This window comes from Vidua macroura, chromosome W (genome assembly GCF_024509145.1).
Source record: "Vidua macroura isolate BioBank_ID:100142 chromosome W, ASM2450914v1, whole genome shotgun sequence".
Taxonomy (NCBI): Eukaryota; Metazoa; Chordata; class Aves; order Passeriformes; family Viduidae; genus Vidua; species Vidua macroura.
The window spans coordinates 3,089,900-3,108,244 of record NC_071610.1 but is presented as its reverse complement, the minus strand read 5'-3'; the positions used below and the strand labels follow the sequence as shown (position 1 = coordinate 3,108,244).

General features: G+C 48.9%; 1 protein-coding gene across 1 annotated transcript; it reads right to left on the bottom strand.

The window, feature by feature from the left end:
* Positions 1-5,854: 5,854 nt before the first annotated feature.
* On the bottom strand, positions 5,855-16,124 carry LOC128821379 (uncharacterized). The gene is given in 14 exon segments (XM_054002365.1): positions 5,855-5,968; positions 7,385-7,475; positions 7,477-7,571; positions 7,886-7,892; positions 8,114-8,512; positions 8,514-8,603; positions 10,054-10,189; positions 10,192-10,400; positions 12,616-12,656; positions 12,964-13,104; positions 13,399-13,596; positions 14,143-14,286; positions 15,177-15,322; positions 16,004-16,124. Coding segments are annotated over 14 exon segments (1,932 nt in total).
* Between the last annotated feature and the right edge of the window lie 2,221 nt (positions 16,125-18,345).

The following is an 18,345-nucleotide window of genomic DNA, read 5'->3' as shown; positions in this document are numbered from 1 at the left end:
GAAGGGTTGCTGAAATATTTCAAAAGCTCTGGTCACTGCTGCTAATTCCACTATTTGTGGTGAACCCTGTACAATTTTTATGTCTGATTCCCATTCCCCTGTATTTGAGTTTTGCCATGTGATGACTGGTTTATGAGTTTTTCCTGAACCATCAGTAAACACAGTTATCGCATCCAATGGTTCCTCACTTATTTTTGGCTTTTCCCTAAAGCTTATTTTTGCATTCAGTGATTTATGTTTTGGAAGATTAATTGAACAAACACCTGGGTATTCTAACAATGCAATTTGTAAATATTTTTATTTCTGTGATGCCAAATCAAAATACTGTTTCTTCAAGGGTAGGTAGATTATCGAAAACTCTTTGAGACGAGTCCCACTGAAAAATCAAGCCATACAACTGTATTTTTTCTCCCAACACTGCTAGATAAAAAGGCAGCAAAGTCACAAAACTATGTGCTTGTTTTTGTTGAATGATCTCTGCAATTTTTTCAAGGGTTTTCTGTGCTTCTGGTGTAAGAGTTCTGGGAGATTTAATGTTGCTGTCTCCTCTCAAAAGTTTGAACGGTGATTCAAGATCGTCATTCGTGATTCCCAAAATTGGCCTCATCCAGTTGATCTCTCCTAGAAGTTGTTGCAAATCCTGTAGGTTGTTGATTTCTGAATTGATTTCTATTTTTTGAGGTCTGATGGTTTGCTCTAATTAGAGTCTGTTTTTCCCGTGACAGTATTTGATGAGTGATCTCTCTCCTGGTCCTTATCTCAACCCATGAACCTGTCATTAAATTTTCTCTCCTCTGTCCAGCTGCAGAGGGGAGTAAGAAAGTGGCTTTGGTGGGTGCCTGGCATCCAGCCAGGGTCAACCCACTACAACAGAGAATGGGGTTTATGGTCAGTTCATCATCTGTTGTTTCTCCTGCTGCTCAGGGAGAGGAGTCCTTTCCCTGCTCCAGCATGGGGTCCCTCCCATGGGAGATAGTTCTCCATGAACCTCTCCAACATCAGTCCATCTCATGAGCAACAGTTCTCTGCAAACTTGCAACTTGAGTCCATCCCACAGGCAACAGTCACAGAATCACAGAATCAACTAGGTTGGAAAAGACCTTTGAGATCACTGAGTCCAATCTATGACATAACACCACCTTGTCTGTTGCCGCTAGTCCCCAGCCGGGTAATAATTAGCATTGACTCCATGATTCCAGAAGGCTGATCAATCGCTTTATTATATCATACTATACTATACTATTCTAATAAGAAAAACTCCTCGCTCTTACAGACAGTCCGATACAGTCAGAACAGACTGGTCAATCAATCCAAATACAATCACCAGTGACCAATCAAGGAATCACCTTTGGTAAACAAATCTCCATAACACATTCCACATGTGCACAACAAGTGCAGCAAGTGGAGATAAGAATTGTTTCTCATTCTTTTCTCTGATCTTCTCACAGCCTTCCCCAGGAAAATGCCTGGGAAAGATGTCTGTTGCTCTCTGTGGCCAGAGAGTTGCTGCCACAGTTCACCCTTTTGTGTTTAAAGAAAAAAGGTGGTGTTTGTAGTCCTCTGCAGGGCCCTCTGAAGGAAGGAGAACAAACACAGCTTGAGAGGTTCCCTTAGCAATTTGATGGTTGTCGGTCAGAACCTCAATCAGATGCTGACTTAGAATGGTCAGGGAGATTCTCTACCTGTAGAATATCTATCTCTATCATATAATTGTGACAGTTTGCAATATTAGAAAACCAAACAACAATGCAAAGAATGATCACTGTTTCAAAGTCCAAACAGCTGAGTTTCAGGAGGAGGTCCATTAGCTGGAGATGTTGATCTTTGACATCACTCAATGTCCTTCTTGGTCCTGAAACAGAGAACTGCTGAATCCTGAAACAGAGAACAGTTGAAGAAGGTTAATAACAACTATTAGAAATCAATCAGATAATGCACATGATCAATAACACATGTGACATTACATAATTATCAGGTACTATAGCACTGACTGTCATCCCAGAGTCTGCAACAGCTGATACACCTCAAATCAGCAGAGTTGGAAATCATGTCTGGATCATGATTTTCCAAACTCCCTTTGAGAGCAAGGCTCAGCTGTCATATGTGTTCAAATTGCCAAGCCAAAATGACTTGAATCCTTTGGCTGCAGAAAACATCTGGGTTGATAGTCAATCATCCCCATCCAGGTAGAGTTAGGACCTAGCCACAGCCCAAGCTCTAATTGGAGGGTTTTCAGGATTACCTTTTCTGTGTAAAACTGTTGTCAGATTCAGAGGTACTGAGAAAATCTCTGGAATACCATGGCCACAGCCTTTAATTCAACCATTTGGGCCGAGGCTGACTCGTGACTTTCCAGTACTTTGAGCTGTCAGTGAAGATGGTAGCTCTTTCCACCTTTTCTTTTTCTTTTTTTTTTTTTCCAGAAGGCAAAGGACCAAGAAGCCAGGGGCCAGGGGTGGGGGCCCCAGCCCTGGCCATGGCGGGCTGCAGCAATTTCTCCGTCAAGCCCAGACATGTTTGGTCGGTTGTTTTCCCCCAAACCCCCATGCCAAAACGGGGAGAGGGAGGATTGCAGGAGTGGTTGAAGGGATGGACTCCCCAACAGAACGCTTCCTCCTCCTCCCCCCACTCCCTCCAGGATCGCTGGTCCATGTTGGCAAATGGAAAGGAGAGGTTGTCCTGGGAATATGAAATTCCACCCTGAATTTAGGGTTCTTGGCACCACCCATGTCTGCCCAGGACAAGCTGGTGATCCTCACTCTCTCCTGTGTTGCCCTCTCCCACGGTACAATTGACTGTTGCCTAGCTTTCTGATTCGCAGCACCACCCCCATCCCCCCCGGGCATGAAACCAGCAGCAGCATTCTCAGAGAGCGCCCCTCCTGCCCCTCAGACATGAGCAGGAGGGGCGAGGTGCCCTGAGTCCCGGTGGATGTTGGAGTCCAGAGCATCCCTTTGGCTGCTCTGGATGCCTCGAGACCCTGGAAGGGGGCTCAGGGACCTTGGCAACAAGTCAAAAACACCTGTGGCTTCCATTTTAGCCCATGGGAGAGGCTGACAACTTTATATGAGGAATTACAAGCCAAAAGGGTTAGAGTAGTGTAATAAGGGAATTAACACGGGGTGAAAAAGTAGAATTTTGGTGTTTTTTCAGAATGTAATTCAGGGATACAATATGGAAGAATCTGGGCGCACCCTAGCCTTCTTCCTTCTTCTTGTCCTCCATGTCTCGGTGTCATAGTGACATTTTCTATTGGTTTAGGATAGGGACACACTGTCCAACATAGATTTTAGGTATTGGTATGGGAACTGTAAACATGGTACACGTAATTTTGAGTATATAATGTGGGAGACACCCGGGGCTTGGGGCAGACTGCCATGGCTTCTGTACTACGTGGACCTCGGCAGGTCAGAGAGAAAATATTTTAGATAAGAAGAAATAAACAACCTTGAAAACTCAGCTTTATGCATTCCAGACCTTTTCTTTGGCTGCCGGGCTAGGGAAAAAGGACTTTCACACTGTTGGGGTCTTGCCAACCCGACCCCAACAGGTGGAGACCCCACAGAGCAAGGGGAGGCCCTGTCCAAGAGAGTGTTGGTCCCAGAAAAATGTTGTTCCCCAGAAAGCCACTGAGTTTCAGAGTTCTCAGCTTGGCAGCACCGGCAATGAGCTGCTGAGTGGTGCCGCCGCTGCGGAACAGGTTGGTGCTTTCTTTCAGTGTCCCAGCCCCCGTCTCAGAGAAGCATGGTTCGGGACAGTCTGAAGAAGGCAGAGGGGAAGCTGGGCTGGCTGCAGGCTCTGAAGCAGGCGGCGAAGCGGAGAACGGAGCCGCTGCAGGCAGCGAGGCACAGAGTGGAGCCGCTGCAAGGGCAGGTTGCGGAGTGGAGAGAGCAGCCTCCGCTGGCCCAGCAGCAGCAGCTGCCGCGAATTGCAGGGGCTCCCCCCTGGCGGCGTGGTGTGCGGTGAGTCCATGCAAGGCGGGTGGTGGCGCGGGGGGCTGGCCGCTGGCGCTGCTGCGTCTGGGGGCTCAGCCACGGACTCTGTAGCCAGCGGCGCAGTTTGAGGCGCGGCGGGGGGGGCCGGCCGGTGCGGGGGCCACGGGTGCGCGAAAAAGCGCCGTGGCGGTTTCTCTTGGTCCGGGGGGGTGGCGCTGGTGATGTCACTGCTGCTGCTAAAGGTGCTGGCAGGCGCGGCTAAGCAACGTGCAAAGCAGAAAACACCGGTGCATCCGAGTCGAGCGGAACCGAGTTCGGCAAAGGCACTGAAATGAACTGGGCTAATGCCTTTATTAATGTTCAGCTCTTTATTAAAAAGATCAGCTGGGCAGGGGGCTCGACGCAGAGCTCGCCCCCGCGGTCGTAGCTTTCCCAGGCAGCCAAAAGGAAGGAGGCGTGCAGAGTCTGTCACTGGAGTCCAGAGCAGCAGCTGTCCTTTCTTCTTTCCTTGTGGCACACCGGTGGCCCGAGGATGAGGAGGCATGGCGTGCAGAGTCTGTTGCTGAAGTCCAGAACAACAGCTGTCCCCGCTCCTTCCGTGGTGGCAGCACCAGTGCTCTCTCTCTCTGTCTTCCTGCTTCTCAGAGCCTGACATAGTCTGTTCTCTCTTAGGTGATGGCGACAGTTAAAAGTCAATCAGGGGATGTGTTTCCCTCTTCCTCAGCTAGGGCATTTGTCTAGACTCCTCTACTGTGTTCAGTTTTTGATTTATGGTCCTTTTTATCGCCTAAAAATACTCCCATGATCCTAAGGGGTTTTTATTTGCATGTTAGTCCCAGAATGGCAGCGTGGAGGGGTGGGAAGCCAGTTATCTCCAGGTAGTTTAGAGAAAAGAAACAGAGTAATTAGCTAATTAGCATTTCAATATGGGTACTTAGCTAGAGTTAGTAGTTTCCGTTAGTGTTGCCATGGGAACTAGGAAGGCCCTGCCCGCGTCTCTGGGGAACACGTGGAAACTGTTCATAACAGGCACCGTAGCCAAGCGAGTTGCAGAGCTGGGGGCGGCAGCGGCGGTCAGCTCGGGGCCAGTAGAAACAAAGGAACACCGGCTGTTCCGTCTGGAGCGGGGGTGGGCTCCGCCAACGGCCACAGCAGGGCGACCCGCAGCAGGGGCGAGCCCACCAGTCCCTGCGGGGCAGGGAATGCCTGTAAATGCCAGTGAGTGCAAAGAAACCCCTGCCGCCGCTCGAAATGCTGGGAGAGCCAGAGGAAATGGAACGGGATGGTCTGCCACAGTCGATCGGGACATGGTTCCCGGAGCCATCGCAGGCGCACACATCCGCTGCGCAGCCGTGATTTTTGGCCCAAAACAAAAGATCGCAAAGTGCTTGATCAGAGGAGTGTGAGAAATGGCTACTCACTTTTCATAATTTTAGAAAGGTTTATTAAACTGTACCAAAAATACAACAGAAGACTGAATAGAGAAAATGTTACGGCACTGGGAGCAATGGATTTTCCCCAACATGTGCTCGCCCACACAATGGAGGTTTCGCCTTTTAACCCTTTAACCCCTCCCAAGGTTCTGTCCATCGACCCCTTCTTTGCTGTCCAGTGGTGGAGATCACTTCCTCAAATCCTGATTGGAGGTCAGATGTCGACATAGTGACAAGCTGACCCTCCCAGATGTCCCAACCCCGGCTGTCTCTTGATAACAATGCGAGGGGGTAAAACATAACTATAAATCTATAAAACTTTTCTTAACCTATATACATGATAATTGTGAGAGTCAATCATCGCATTACTCATCTATCACAGGAGTTATCAGATTCCTCCACGCAGAAACAATCGTTTGTTCATTTGTGGAGATTTGGTTCCCCATTTTTAAGGAAAACCCAGTCTATCCCCATCCAGCTCTTAGGCTAGACGATGTCCGCAGTCCCAAAGGGACAAGTCTTCTCCAGGAAGACGCGGAGATAGATCACAGTTACCTCTCTAGGAGGGCAGAAGATGTCCAATCCGTCTTGCAGGGAACGCTGGAGGTCAGACTAAGATCCTCTGACGGAGAGATCCAGATGGTCTCCAGTTCGTGCCAGACACACAGCTGGGGTCAGTAATAGTCACCCCAGTCTGTCTGTACCCTCGAAGGGGTCAGCAATGTCAGGCCGATGTTCGGACACACTTCAGAGGAGTCATCAAAAAATCAAGGCAGCGTGTTTACCCACACGAGGGGCCACCAATTGTCGCTGCAAGCCCCCAGCCGAGTAATAATTAGCATTGACTCCATGATTCCAGAAGGCTGATCAATCGCTTTATTATACTATATTATACTATACTATATTTTTAAGAAACTCATCACCCTTACTGACAGTCCAACACAGACCAGATTGGTCAATCAATCCAAACACAATCACCAGTGACCAATCAAGGAATCACCTTTGTTGCCGCAGGCCCCCAGCCGGGTAATAATTAGCACTGACTCCATGATTCAGAAGGCTGATCAATTGCTTTATTATTATATCATCCTATAGTATATTCTATTATACTTCTATTACACTATATTACAGTAGCAAGAGCTCTCACTAACTACTAACTCGAAAACCCGTGACTCCCTCTCCTGAGAGTCCCAACACAGCTGTGGATCTGATTGGTCATTGAATCCAAACACCATCACCAGAATCCAATCAAGAAATCACCTTGGGTAAACAATCTTCAGAACACATTCCACATGGGCACAACACATGAACAGAGATAATGATTGTTTTGATTCTTTCTCCTAACTTTCCCAGGCCGAAGCCTGAGAGAACTCTCTCTGTTCTCTCTTCGACTGAACTGAGAGCTTCCATACACCTTTGGTAAACAAATCTCTGTAACACATTCCACATGTGCACAACAACAAGTGCAGCAAGTAGAGATAAGAATTGTTTCTCATTCTTTTCTCTGATCTTCTCACAGCCTTCCCCAGGAAAATGCCTGGGAAAGTTGTCTGTTGCTCTCTGTGGCCAGAGAGCAGCTGCCACACTTGTCAACTAGACCATGGCACTAGGTGCCACACCCAGTCTTAAACACCTCCAAGGATGGTGACTCCACCACCTCCCTGGGCAGCCCATTCCAATGCCTATCACCCTTTCTGTGAAGAACTTCTTCCTAATGTCCAACCTAAACCTCCCCATGCGCAGCTTGAGACCTTGTCTTCCTGTCTATTGCTAGTTGCCTGGGAGAAGAGGCCGACCTCCACCTGTCTACAACCTCCTTTCAGGTAGTTGTAGAGAGTGATAAGGCCTCCCCTGAGCCTCCTCCAGGCTAAACAATCCCATTACCTCAGTCAGTCCTCATAGGACTTGTGTTCCAGACCCTTCATCAGCCCTTCTCTGGACACGCTCCAGCATCTCAACATCCTTCCCAAACTGAGGGGCCCAGAATTGGACACAGCACTCAATGTGTAGCCTAACCAGTGTCGAGTCCAGTGGAGGAATCACTTCCCTAGTTCTGCTGGCTACACTATTACTGATACAGACCAGGATCCCATTTGCATTCTTAGCCAAGTGGACACTGCTGGCTCATGTTCAGTCTGCCATTGATCAGTACCCCCAGGTCTCTTTCTGCCTGGCTTCTGTTCAGCCACTCTGTACCCAGCCTCTAGTGCTGCAGTATTACGGCCTGGGGTTTGTGGGGTCTATATGACCCTGGCTGCCGTAGGTGTCCCGGATAGCAAAGTCCCACTAAGCACAACCTCTCCAGGTTCCTCAGGCAGGCTCCCAGCCACAGGAAATCTTAGAAAGCAGCTCAGCTCTTAAGTGAGATCAGCTCTTTGGTGAATTCAGCCCTTTAGTGATTTCAGCTCTTTGCTTGCAAAGTGCCTCGGCAGACACAGGGAGAGAGAGGAGAAGGCTGTATGAGGTTCCACAGATGTGTCTTTATTGGCAGCTTCTGTGAAGGGTTTCAGTGACAGCTCTTCTGCTGAACAGCGCAGAAATAGGAGTTCATATAGGGTGTAGGGGTTTTGGGAAACAGTCCAATATTAAGGGTCGAGGCAAATATGACCTATAGTCTTACAGAGAGATAACGAGGGTCCGAAGGCGGAAGAGGGGCTTCTTTGGTCCAGTTATCATGACTAGGCATTTCTTTATCTTAGGCAAGTGACCACCACGGAGGCCTTGCAGGCCCTGTGGCTGCTACACTGCAAGGGGTTGTTGTGGCCAAAGTGCAGAACTTGGCACTTGATCTTGTTAAACCTCATATCGATGGATTCAGCCCATCTATTCAGCCTGTCCAGATCCCTCTGTAGAGCCCTCCTACCCTCCATTGGATCGACACTCGCACCCAGCTTGGTGTCATCTGCAAATTTACTAATGGTAGACTCGATCCCCTCATCCAGATCATCAATAAAGATATTAAACAGGACTGGGCCCAACACTGATCCTTGAGGGACATCACTAGTGACTGGCCACCAACTGGACGTGGCACCATTCGCCACCACTCTCTGGGCCTGGCTGTCCAGCCAGTTCTTAATCCAGTGAAGAGTGCACCTGTCCAACCCGAGGGCTGGCATCTTTTCTGGGAACATGCTATAGGAGACTGAAATCCAGGTACACTACATCCACAGCCTTCCCCTCATCCACCAGACAGGTAACCTGGTCATAAAAGGAGATCAAATTGGTCATGTAGGACCTGTCCCGCTGTCATGGTTTGACGCTGGCTCAATGCTAGCGCCCCCCATGAAAATACACCTTCCCAAAATAAATGCTGTAAGATGTGATCAGGAACAGAGCAGAGCAGGCCCAAGCTTAGAAATAAAGAAAAAAAAAAACTTTATTAAGCTACTTCTAGTATAAAAGACACACATACTAAATCCAGGATGAAGACCCTCCAAAACACTCCTCCTCCCCCCACCCAATTTCCAACAAACCACAGTGAGACACCACCCGGGATTCCTGATCAAGTTGCCACCCTTCAGATAATCAATACTCAGTCCATCAAGGGAGAGAGGAGTCTCTTTTGCACCATAGACCACCCCCCCCTCCCCCCCAGGAAACACAATTGCCACCCTTCTGTGTTTCCATGTCACACATGGCAATCGCCCGGAGAAAAAATCTGCCAGTGTGACACTCTCCTTTCCATGTCACAGTGCTCTCACCACCGTGCATGGACAGACTGCTCATAGGGCTCCTTTAAGGATGCTTTGCCAAGGACCAAAAGAAACAACAGTTCAGTTTCTCATTTTGGGACCACAGTCCCCCCCATTTTCTTCCTCCCCTGGGGCCGAGGGTCTCAAGAACAGAGATCATCTTCTTCCTGAAGACAGAGGGCATCACCACACCCTCTTCTTCCTGAAGACAGAGGGCATCACCACACCCTCCTCAGCTTTTCTCTGTTCACTCCATTCCTGTGCTGGTAGTCGCTGAAACAGGTCTCTTGGCTCACCATTGCATCTCCCAAAAAATGCAGTCTCTGTTGCAGGAGGAATTGGTTCAGTCTATGGCTAACAGGAAAAGTACAGCCACAAGCCACTCCATCATCTCCTCCCACCTAAAAATTCCTTCTTCTAACATCTCAGATCCCAGACTGTCTCTCTTCTACTTCAAATCAAGGAGTAATATTTTACAAAGCCTTCATTTCCCAGGAAAGGGTTAAAAGTCTCTGACTCCCCGGAGAGCTGAAATCTCTGCCCAGAACTCCAACTCTCATGGCTGGGGACCTTCCCCCCCCCTTCTCCTTCTCCTCTGCCGGCAAATTCCAGGTGCCGTCAGGCTCTCTGTCTCTCTGTCTCTTCCCCTCTGGTGGAGGGGGGGGGGAGACGACAAAGGCATCTCTGTGTCTCTCCACCCTTCCGTCCGCAGGAGCTGGCCTGGTTCCAGTCCTTCAGCCCCTGGCCTACCTCCCCCAGGCCACACGGCTTCCCCTCCCCCACCCAGCCTGTGGCTGGTCAGGGGAGAGTCTGCACTCTCCCACGACTGGAACCAAAGAGAAAGTTCCCCTGGGAGTTCTTGCTTTTAACCCCCTGTGTTCTCAGAGGCGTGTCCATGCCTTCAGTGGTCACTCCAGGTGCCAATATCCAAACCTGACCACTGATTGGTTTGACCCTAACTTTCTGAAAAAATTCCCTTCCATGTCAAACCACGACACCTGCTTTAATCCATGCTGGCTGGGTCGGATCCCCCAACTGTCCTGTGGGTGCTTTGTGATCACACTCAAGATGATCTATTCCATAACCTTGCCAGGCACCAAGGTCAGGCTGACAGGTCTGTAGTTCCCAGATCCTCCTTCTGGCCCTTCTTATGGATGGGCATCACATTGGCCAGCTTCCAGTCACCTGGGACCTCCCCAGTGAGCCAGGACTGATGAAAAATGGTGGAAAGCAGATTGGCAAGCTGTTCTGCCAGGTCCCTCATCACCCTAGGATGGATCCCATCTGGTCCCATAGACTTGTGAGCATCTAAGTGGCCCAGCAGGTCACTAACTGTCACACTAAGACACAAAATAACTCACACATTCATGATAGATCAAAAGAGGGGGAAAAGAGCAAAAAGAGGAAGTTTATTTTCTGACTCCGTAATATATAGAATTCCAAAGGTGACAGTGGATTGGAGGATGAAATTGCCACCTCTCCAACCACACTGGTCAAACCAACAGTCCTTCAACTCTCTCCTCCCACAAAGAAGAATGCAAAACAATCATTGTTTATATGAACAGTGTGAGAAAACTCCAGTAGAAATATGTAAACATCAGAAGGCATAGGAAACTTTCAGAAGAACTTTGAAACTTTTAAAAGAACAGGGCGACAACTAACTGCTTCCTCCTGGATTACAGGGGGGCTATTCTGCTCCCTGTCCCCATCTACTAGCTCAGGAGGCCAGTTGTCCTGAGGACGACCTGTTTTATTGTTGAAAACTGAGGCAAAGAAGGTGTTAAGTACCTCAGCTTTTTCCTCATCTTTGGTAACTATATTTCCCCCTGCATCCAATAAAGAATGGAGGTTTTCCTTGCTCCTGCTTTCATTATTAATGTATTTATAAAAACATTTTTTATTATCCTTCACAGAAGTGGCCAGATTAAGTTTAATTGAGCTTTTGCCTCTCTAATTTTCTTTCTGCATGACCTAATGACATCCTAAACACTTCCTGAGTTGCCTGCCCCTTTTTCCAAAGGTGATACACTGTCTTTTTTTCCCTGAGTTCCTGCAAAAGCTTTCTGCCTGGCCAAGCTCGTTGTGTTCTCTGTCAGCTCATCTTTTGGCACATAGGGAGAGTCTGCACCTGCGCCTTCAAGATTTCTTTCTTGAAGTATGTCCATATTTCCTAGACCCCTTTGCTTTTAAGGACCATTTCCCAAGGTACTGTCCAAATCAGCATTGTGAATAAGCCAAAGTCTGCCATCTGGAAGTCTGGTGTAGAAGCTTTGTTGATGCCCCTCCTTGTTTCACCAAATATTAAAAACTATTATTTCATTGTCACTGTACACCAGATAGCCTCCGACCACATCTCCCACCAGCCCTTCTCTGTAAACAGCAGGTCTAGTGGACCCCCACCCCTGGTAGGCTGGTGTCGAGCCTAACCTCTCAGCCCCCCAAATCACCAGGCCAGCCCAGATATACAGGGCCTTGAGGGAAGGCACGTCAGGAGATGGACACAGGTACAAAAGAGGCTCCAATTCCCAATGTGGTTCTCCAAGCTTGTTTAATCCATGAGATGGAGGGGAAAAGAGAGAGCGAACAGGAAGGGTGATGGCCTTATCTAGGCTCTGGACAGGGAGGGCTTTCTGGCTCTCTGCCAACCCCAGGGGAGCAGGAAGGAAGGGACCCTGTTTATCTGATTCCAGTCACAGGGGTCCCCGAAAAGGGGGAATAGCATAGCCCGAGCACACTGTAACACCTCCCCCTTTTTTGTTTAACAAGGTTACAGGAATTCACTGGGCTCAATTTAACCCTGAGTATGGGTTTCCCACCACCTACGGTTGGCAGCGTAGTCAGACCTCCTCAGGTTTGCCAACTCTATGTGGTTGACTTCTGAGGTAGAAGGTATGAGACCCTTGATAGCTTTGAAAATCAAGTGACGCAGGATCCCAAACGCCAAGGTTACAAGGAACAGAATAGCAAGAAGTAACAAAATTGATATAACAATAGATGTCCACCACCCCGTGAATCCCCAGCCCTTGAACAGTTCTCTGATGACAACTTGGATGGGGTTCATCACAGGGTTGAGTGGGAGGTAGGTTTTCTCTAAAAGGGAAAAACAAATATTTTGAGAACATGTTAAAGTCTCTGTTTCTGCCAGAAGGAATTCACACTTAGGAAAATTCTCCTTCTTCCATTCGGCGGCGTCTTCTCTTTGAAGCATCAGCTACTTGCTTCTCATCCCCTTCTGTCTGACCTGGATTCTTGGGGACAAAAGGTTTCACCCACTTCTGGGGAATCCACCGAGGGCCTGAGGGAGTAGCTACACACACGTAGCCACGACCCCAGGTCACAAGCGCATAGGGACCCTTGGTTTCCCAAGTTTCTGGATCCCTAATCAAGACCGGTGGACACTGAGACAATTTGAACTGATTGCCACTGTTAAAGTGATGTACAACTGGTGGACTCATGTTTTCAAATGAACTGTTCAGAAAATTGATGGTAAACATGGCTTTGCAGAGCTTCTCCTGTGGAGACATCCATGGAGCCGAACTGCTGTCTTTTCAATACCTGCTTGAGGGTCTGGTGTGCACGCTCGACCACGGCTTGACCTGTGGGGGAGTGGGCGATGCCAGTCTTATGTTCCACTCCCCACTGCTGGAGAAATTCCAGAAACTCCTTGGCTGCATATGCTGGGCCATTATCCGTTTTAATCATTTTTGGGACCCCCAATACTGAAAATGCCTGCACTAGGTGCTGTTTGGCATGTGCAGCCTTTTGTCCTATATGAGCAGAGGCATACACTGCACCTGAGAATGTGTCCACACTTATATGAACGCATTCAAGGCGACCAAAACTTTGAATGTGTGTGATGTCTGTCTGCCACACCTCACAGCTGCCAAGGCCCTGGGGGTTTACCCCCATGCCCATCGATGGCACGGCCTGGAGCTGGCAATTGGGACAGTTGGCCACAATGGCTTGAGCCTGACTCTGTGTTAGCTGGAACTGTCGGATCAGACCTGGCACATTCTGATGGTAATGCTGGTGACTCAGCTTTGCCTGTTGGAAGACGTCAGGGAGACGTGCTTTTTCGACTGGAGCAGCAAGGGAGTCAGCTTTGCGATTCCCCCCTGCAATCTCACCTGGCAAATCAGTGTGTGACCTCACATGCATCACAAAGAATGGATGCTCTCGGTGAGAGATTAAATAAATCAGCCTTGAGAGCAATCTGAAGAGATGTTCATTCTCTATTTCTTTGAGCACAGCCTGCTCCGCCCTGGACACTACTCCTGCCACATAGGCAGAGTCTGTCACCAAGTTGATTGGCTCAGAGAACCCCTCAAAAGCTCTTACCACTGCAGCCAGTTCAGCCACCTGTGGGGATCCCTCCACAAACTCGACATCAGCTTCCCAATGCCGAGTCTGTGGATTTCTCCAAGTCATCACCGACTTGTGGGAAGCCCCAGATGCATCCGTGAACACTGTGAGAGCATTGAGTGGTCTCCGAATCCTTTTCTCTCGAGGAATAAGGTGGAATTCCTCGTTGAACAACTTGTGAGACGGGGCATGGACTGATATTTGTCCCCTGTAGCTGTTCAGAGATAACTGGAGACTGGCGCTGCTCTGGAGCAAATGCTCAAGCATCCCTTTGGTCAGTCTCTCAGGAGAGTTCCTTCCCTCCTCAGAAAGCCTGACTGGGAGGTGAATACATGTAAAGTCACACCCTGCTAATTCGCACAATCTCACCCTGGCCTTCCGAATCAGCTTTGCTATCAGCTCTTGTGGCTTAGTGATGGTCTTGGATCTTTGGTGCGAGAGGAAAACCTACTCTATGATCAAGAGTGGATCCTTCTGCCCCTCGATCCATTGGAAAATCAACCGATGCAAATGTGGCAGCTTTCCTAGAACAATGAAATGGAAAGGCACGTTTGGATCACACCGATGTGCCTGCCTCTCTGACAAGGCCTTCTGTACCTTTTCAATTGCTGTCTTTGCCTCTGGGGTCAGTTCCCTGGGGGAGGCCAGCTCCCTCTGCCCCTTCAGTAAATTGAAGAGACGGTCTAGGTCCTCATTCGTGAGGCCTAGCCAGGGCCTTACCCAATTCAAAGACCCACACAAAGAGTGGAGGTCCGCTAGTGTTCTGGGGTTGCAATTGATCTCCAATTTCTGTGGGACAATGGTCCTTGCAGCGATCTCCAGACCCAGGTATTTCCAAGGTGGCATCCTTTGAACTTTGTCGTTCTGCAATTGAAATCCAGCAGAGGTTAAAATCTCAACCACTAGGTCAAGCATGTGTTGGAGTATAGAGTCATCGGGGGCACACACAAGCACATCATCCATATAGTGAAGGATGATGGCGCCCTTTCTCTCTGCGTGTACTGGAGACAGAAGCGAGGCTACGTATTGTTGGCATATGAAAGGACTGGATTTTAGACCTTGGGGCAAAACTTTCCAGTGATAGTGTTTCATTGGGGTTTCTCGATTGATGGTGGGAACCGAGAATGCGAACCTCGCGGCATCTTCAGGGTGCAATGGAATTTGTAAGAAACAGTCCTTGATATCTAGGACAGCCAATTGCCAATCTCGAGGGAGCATTGTTGGACTAGGCATCCCTGGTTGGAGTGGACCCATGTCCTCTATAATTTTGTTTATTTCTCGGAGATCATAGAGCAATCTCCTCTTGTCCTTCCCAGGTTTCTTTATTACAAAGACTGGGAAATTCCAAGGGCTATCTGTCTCTTGAATGTGTTCTTGAGCCAATTGCTCCTCCACAAGTTTCTCAAGCGCCTCGAGTTTCTCGATACTTAAAGGCCACTGTGCTACCCACCTCAGGGTGTTATCCAACCACTTTAACTTGTGGGCAGGGCGCGCCACAGTGGCTATTTCCAAAAATCCTGGGGTGTCTTAGGAATGACTAACCGGATTCCCCACTGGGACATGGTGTCTCTCCCCCACAGAAGGGCCTTATAGTCTGCAACAAATGGATGAACACTTGCCAATTTCCCATCAGGTCCCTCAATTTGCACAACATTTTTTGAAATCTTTGCCAATGTGGTTCCTCCTATGCCCTGAAGTTTGCCTGCCACAGGTTGCAACTCCCAATGTGATGGCCACATGGTCTTAGGTATTACCGTGATGTCTGCACCCGTGTCCAGAACCCCTTCCATATGAAGGTGCTCTGACCCATGGGCTAGGTTGCATGCCATCGAGGGTTTATCCTCTCCCACCACCTCTGCCCAGTAGACTTCTGGTGATTTTCCTTCTACTGTTATTTCTACTGGGATGGGAGTGGCTTGGGCCAGAATTTGCCCCTTTTCTAGGTAAAATGGTGGGTGGGAGCAGCATGCCAACAGCATAAGGCCTGATATCTTTTCCTTAGTAGTCATGGGAGCTACCTCAATCTCTGAAGGTGTGTGTGCTGTATCTCCAATGACAAAATACTCACTGTCCGGTTCCATTTGATACGCCTTCAGGTCCTGTGAGCTGTTTGACAGGTCCACTATAATGACTTCCCAATCAGTGGATCTGAAATGAAACCCTTTGGCAGTCACTAGGCGAGGTCGGCCTAGCGGCTGCCAAACCTTGTTAGTTGTACATTTGACATTTTTATTTTTCTGCCCCCCCCCACCATGAGCCCTGTCCTCCCCCTTATTTGTTAAGAGAGAGGCATTTTCCCGTGTGGGTCCCACTATATTTATATCTTTGTGCGTAGTTGTATTAGCAGCGGGCACGCGCTGTACACTCGGTTTTTTTTGTTTGTTGAACTTCCTCTGGTTCTGGTTTTGAGGAAAGTTTCTAGTGAAGTGTCCTGGTTTCTTGCAACGGAGGCAGATGATGTGCTGCAGCTGGTCTGATGACATTGGTTGCCTCCTTAGACCTGGTACGGCCGTGGCAGCAGGCTGTAGTTGTGCAGATGTATTTCTGTCAGAGGTATTAAACAGCTCTGCTTTTCTGGTACACGCGTCGATCATCTGAGTGAGACTAGGTGATGGGTCAAAAGGAAGGCTGAGGATAATTCTGCGGCAGATCTCGTTCACATTCCTCTGAGCCATCTCTTTAAGCAGGTCTTTCTGCACCATAGGGTCTTGCACCTGTCTTTCGACTTGTGTTCTCAAGCGATCCACAAACTGTAAGAAACTCTCTGAAGGAAACTGTTTAATGACAATATAGCTGCCCTTAGCCTCAGTTATTGGTAATTGATAGAACGTTTTATTCTGCAGCATTACAGATCTTATCTAAAACCGACTTAGATAGCACTCGAGTTTGTTTTTCTGGACAGTGCCAGTCACCTGTGCCGCATAGATGGTCTATTGTAATAGGGTTACCATCATTATCGTTGACCTCACTGGGCGTTTGTTGTATGTCCTTTAAAACTGCTGTTAGAGACAACTTCCATCTGTTTTCCCACATCTCATATTCAGAGGGGCTTAGTAAACATTTAAAAAGATCTGTGATATCCTTTGATACCATCTCATTTGAATTAAAGGTTGCCCTTATCATCCCTTTAAAATCTCGCTTGATCTCCCAAATTCTCTCTGTATTTTGCAAATCTCTGTTTTGTCCCTATATGGTAGTGGTTGATAAGCTCTGGTACCATTTCTCCTACCTGGGTATACAACAGGTGCTACAGATGATATGAATTCATCATCATTTCCCTGAATTGCAGGAATTTCTGCTTCTTTTCCACTGTCCATAGAGGCAGGGGTTTTTCCCCCACACACACCCCTTGGGTCCCGGTGAGAAGCAGGTCGGCCCCCCGCTCCCGGGCTGCCGGTGCCGCAGGGGAAACCCCCGCCCCGCCGGTGCTGTGGGCTGGGCTTCCCTGACTCCCCCCCCCTCCCCCCGTCCAGGCTGGGAGCTGTGGAGGGGCCGGCGCCTCCCCCGTTGCCGTGGCAACTCGGAGGGAGGCGCTGATAAGGGGGGTGGGGCGGTGCTGCGGGAGGCCGGGAAGGGTTGGGGGAGGGATGGGGTGTTGGGGGGACGAAGGGACTGTGGGGAGAAGGCAAAAGCACATGGCCGCCACCATTATGCTGCCGTGTGTGCTGCTGTTTGTAAGACCCTGCCACATCACCAGGGCTCTGGGAAGAGAACCTTTCACTTTTGGAGAAGTCCGGACTATATTCTTGAGAAGAAACAGGTGTTATAGGGGGATAGAGGGTGGGTAAAGTGATATCAGGGCTAGAGTATGGGGGGGGTGCTTCGGGATGAGAAAAAGGGTTAATCGGACTGTTAGTCTGTGTGATAAACTGTGGTAACTTGTTTGTTCATCAAAAGAATTGGAATATTAAATGAGGAAATATAAAATTAAAGTATAAGGGACTAGCTTGCTTGTTAGGAGATAGGGGAAGCATCTGTGAAGTTGGGAAACAGCAACTTGTGGGTTTTACTAAAAAAAAAAACAATAAAGAAGCAACTGCTACAAACCGCAAGGCTACAGGCATATTGCAAGGCTATAGACATATTGCAAAACCGCAAGATCACAAGTATGATTAATCACCATATAGGGAGCTTTTCTTAGCTTTTTTTTGCAGACACAGGCTAAGGATGTTGGGGGAGGGCCGGAGCTGATTATGAAATCAGCGACCACCAGGCAACGGCCACCGGACTAGACAACATAGAAGTGCTCCGGGTACGCCCATCACTGTCCAGAACCGATTGTGAAACCAACGATCACCTGCCTCGATACAATGCAGACACGATGCAGAGGGATGCTCAAGCTACGCCCACCGCTATCGCAAGAGACACGAATGAAGAAACCTCCAAGAAACTATAAAAGAGATTGAATAAGGGGGTGGGGTGTGGGGCACTGCAGTGTGGGACACTGCAGGAGGGGCGGCTTGGAGACCCCTACCCACCCAGCGCTGTTTTGCTTGCTACTGCTTGCTGTAATTAATAAAATTCTAATTGACCTTAAAAAGGCTGAATCAAATTATTCGCCTCAATTTATCACAATTTGGTGCCGTGATTCGGATAAAGGAAACCCGGGAGGGAGGCCCCACTAGCGTGAGGCGCCCCACCGCCTTTATGCGGTGGCCCTAAGGGGGGGCTTCCTCCTTGGGCCTTTACCGACGAACCTAAAACTCAGTAGCAAGCAAAGTTACCCCCGTTAATCTTTGTGCACGAAGAACCGCGGAAGAGTGAACACGCAGGAAGCCCCCGGTGGGCGGTGGGCCTCTTTTTCCCAGTGGGTGGTGGGCCTCTTTTTTCCAGGGTTGGGTGACGTAGGAGGGGGAGAGCTGCACCCCCTCGGCGTTGAGTTACCCTCGGTGGGGAGGCTCCTGGGTTAGGAGGAGAGCAAGC